At 60.7% G+C, this 1041-nt stretch overlaps 1 protein-coding gene across 1 annotated transcript in view; it reads left to right on the top strand.

Annotated features, from left to right (window-relative positions):
- LOC130587358 (repressor of RNA polymerase III transcription MAF1 homolog) overlaps positions 1-1041 on the top strand; it is an 8314-nt gene that overhangs the window by 3884 nt on the left and 3389 nt on the right. The window contains exon 3 of the mRNA XM_057388332.1: positions 147-726. Within this exon, the coding sequence (XP_057244315.1) occupies positions 147-726 (580 nt within the window). The remainder of the gene's footprint in view (positions 1-146; positions 727-1041) is intronic.

Raw genomic sequence — 1041 nt, 5'->3', positions numbered from 1 at the left:
TTTTGGGGTTGGGTGCAAATTCCCCCAGCACAGCCAAGGCCACCCCTGGCCCTGTCCCCAAGTGCCACCTCCACAGGGACCCCAGATCTCTGTAGGAATCACACCCCACCACCATTTGATGGGGAATTCTCCTGCATCGCACACAGCCCTGGGGGTCTGTGTCCCTCTGTGTCCCCGTGTCCCTCTGTGTCCCCGTGTCCCTCTGTGTCCTGCTGTCCCCTGCCAGATCCCGGTGTCCTTCTGTGTCCCGTGTCCTGCTGTGTCCCAGTGTCCTGTCATGTTTCCATGTCGTGCTGTACCCTGGTATCCCACTGTGCCCCACTATGTCCCCGTGTCCCTCCGTGTCCCCGTGTCCCTCCGTGTCCCCGTGTCCCTTCTTGTCCCGGTGTCCCTTCATGTCCCCATGTCCCTTCATGTCCCCGTGTCCCTTCATGTCCCGGTGTCCCTTCATGTCACGGTGTCCCACCATGTCCCCATGTCTCTCCATGTCCCTGTGTCCTGGTGTCCCTCCATGTCCTGGTGTCCCCCGTGGTGCTGGTGACACATTGGTGCCATTGCAGGCTGGGCAAGAGCCAGGGMGGGGACGAGGAGGGGCCGCTGAGTGACACGTGCAGCCGCAAGACCCTTTTCTACCTGATCGCCACCCTCAACGAGTCCTTCCGGCCCGACTACGACTTCAGCGCCGCCAAGAGCCACGAGTTCAGCCGCGAGCCCAGCCTCAACTGGGTATGGGAATGGGAAATGGGAATGGGAATGGGAATCGGAATGGGGAATCGGAATGGGAATGGGGAACGGGAATGGGGCAGTCCAGCCTCAGCTGGGTACGGGAGTCGGGAATGGGAATGGGGAATGGGAACGGGATCGGGGAATGGGGAATGGGAACAGGGAATGGGGCAGCCCAGCCTCAACTGGGTACGGGGACGGGGAATGGGAACGAGGAATGTGGAACAGAGAATGGCGTACGGGAATGGGGAACAGGGAATGGGAACAGCAACAGGGAATGTGGTACAGAAATGGGGAACGGGGTATGGGAACAGGGAA

Source organism: Malurus melanocephalus, unplaced genomic scaffold (genome assembly GCF_030028575.1).
Source record: "Malurus melanocephalus ecotype Western Australia unplaced genomic scaffold, MMel_1.1 scaffold_1803, whole genome shotgun sequence".
In the NCBI taxonomy this organism is placed as follows: Eukaryota; Metazoa; Chordata; class Aves; order Passeriformes; family Maluridae; genus Malurus; species Malurus melanocephalus.
Note: the sequence above shows the minus strand (reverse complement) of the source record. Positions and strands in the feature narration are given on the sequence as shown.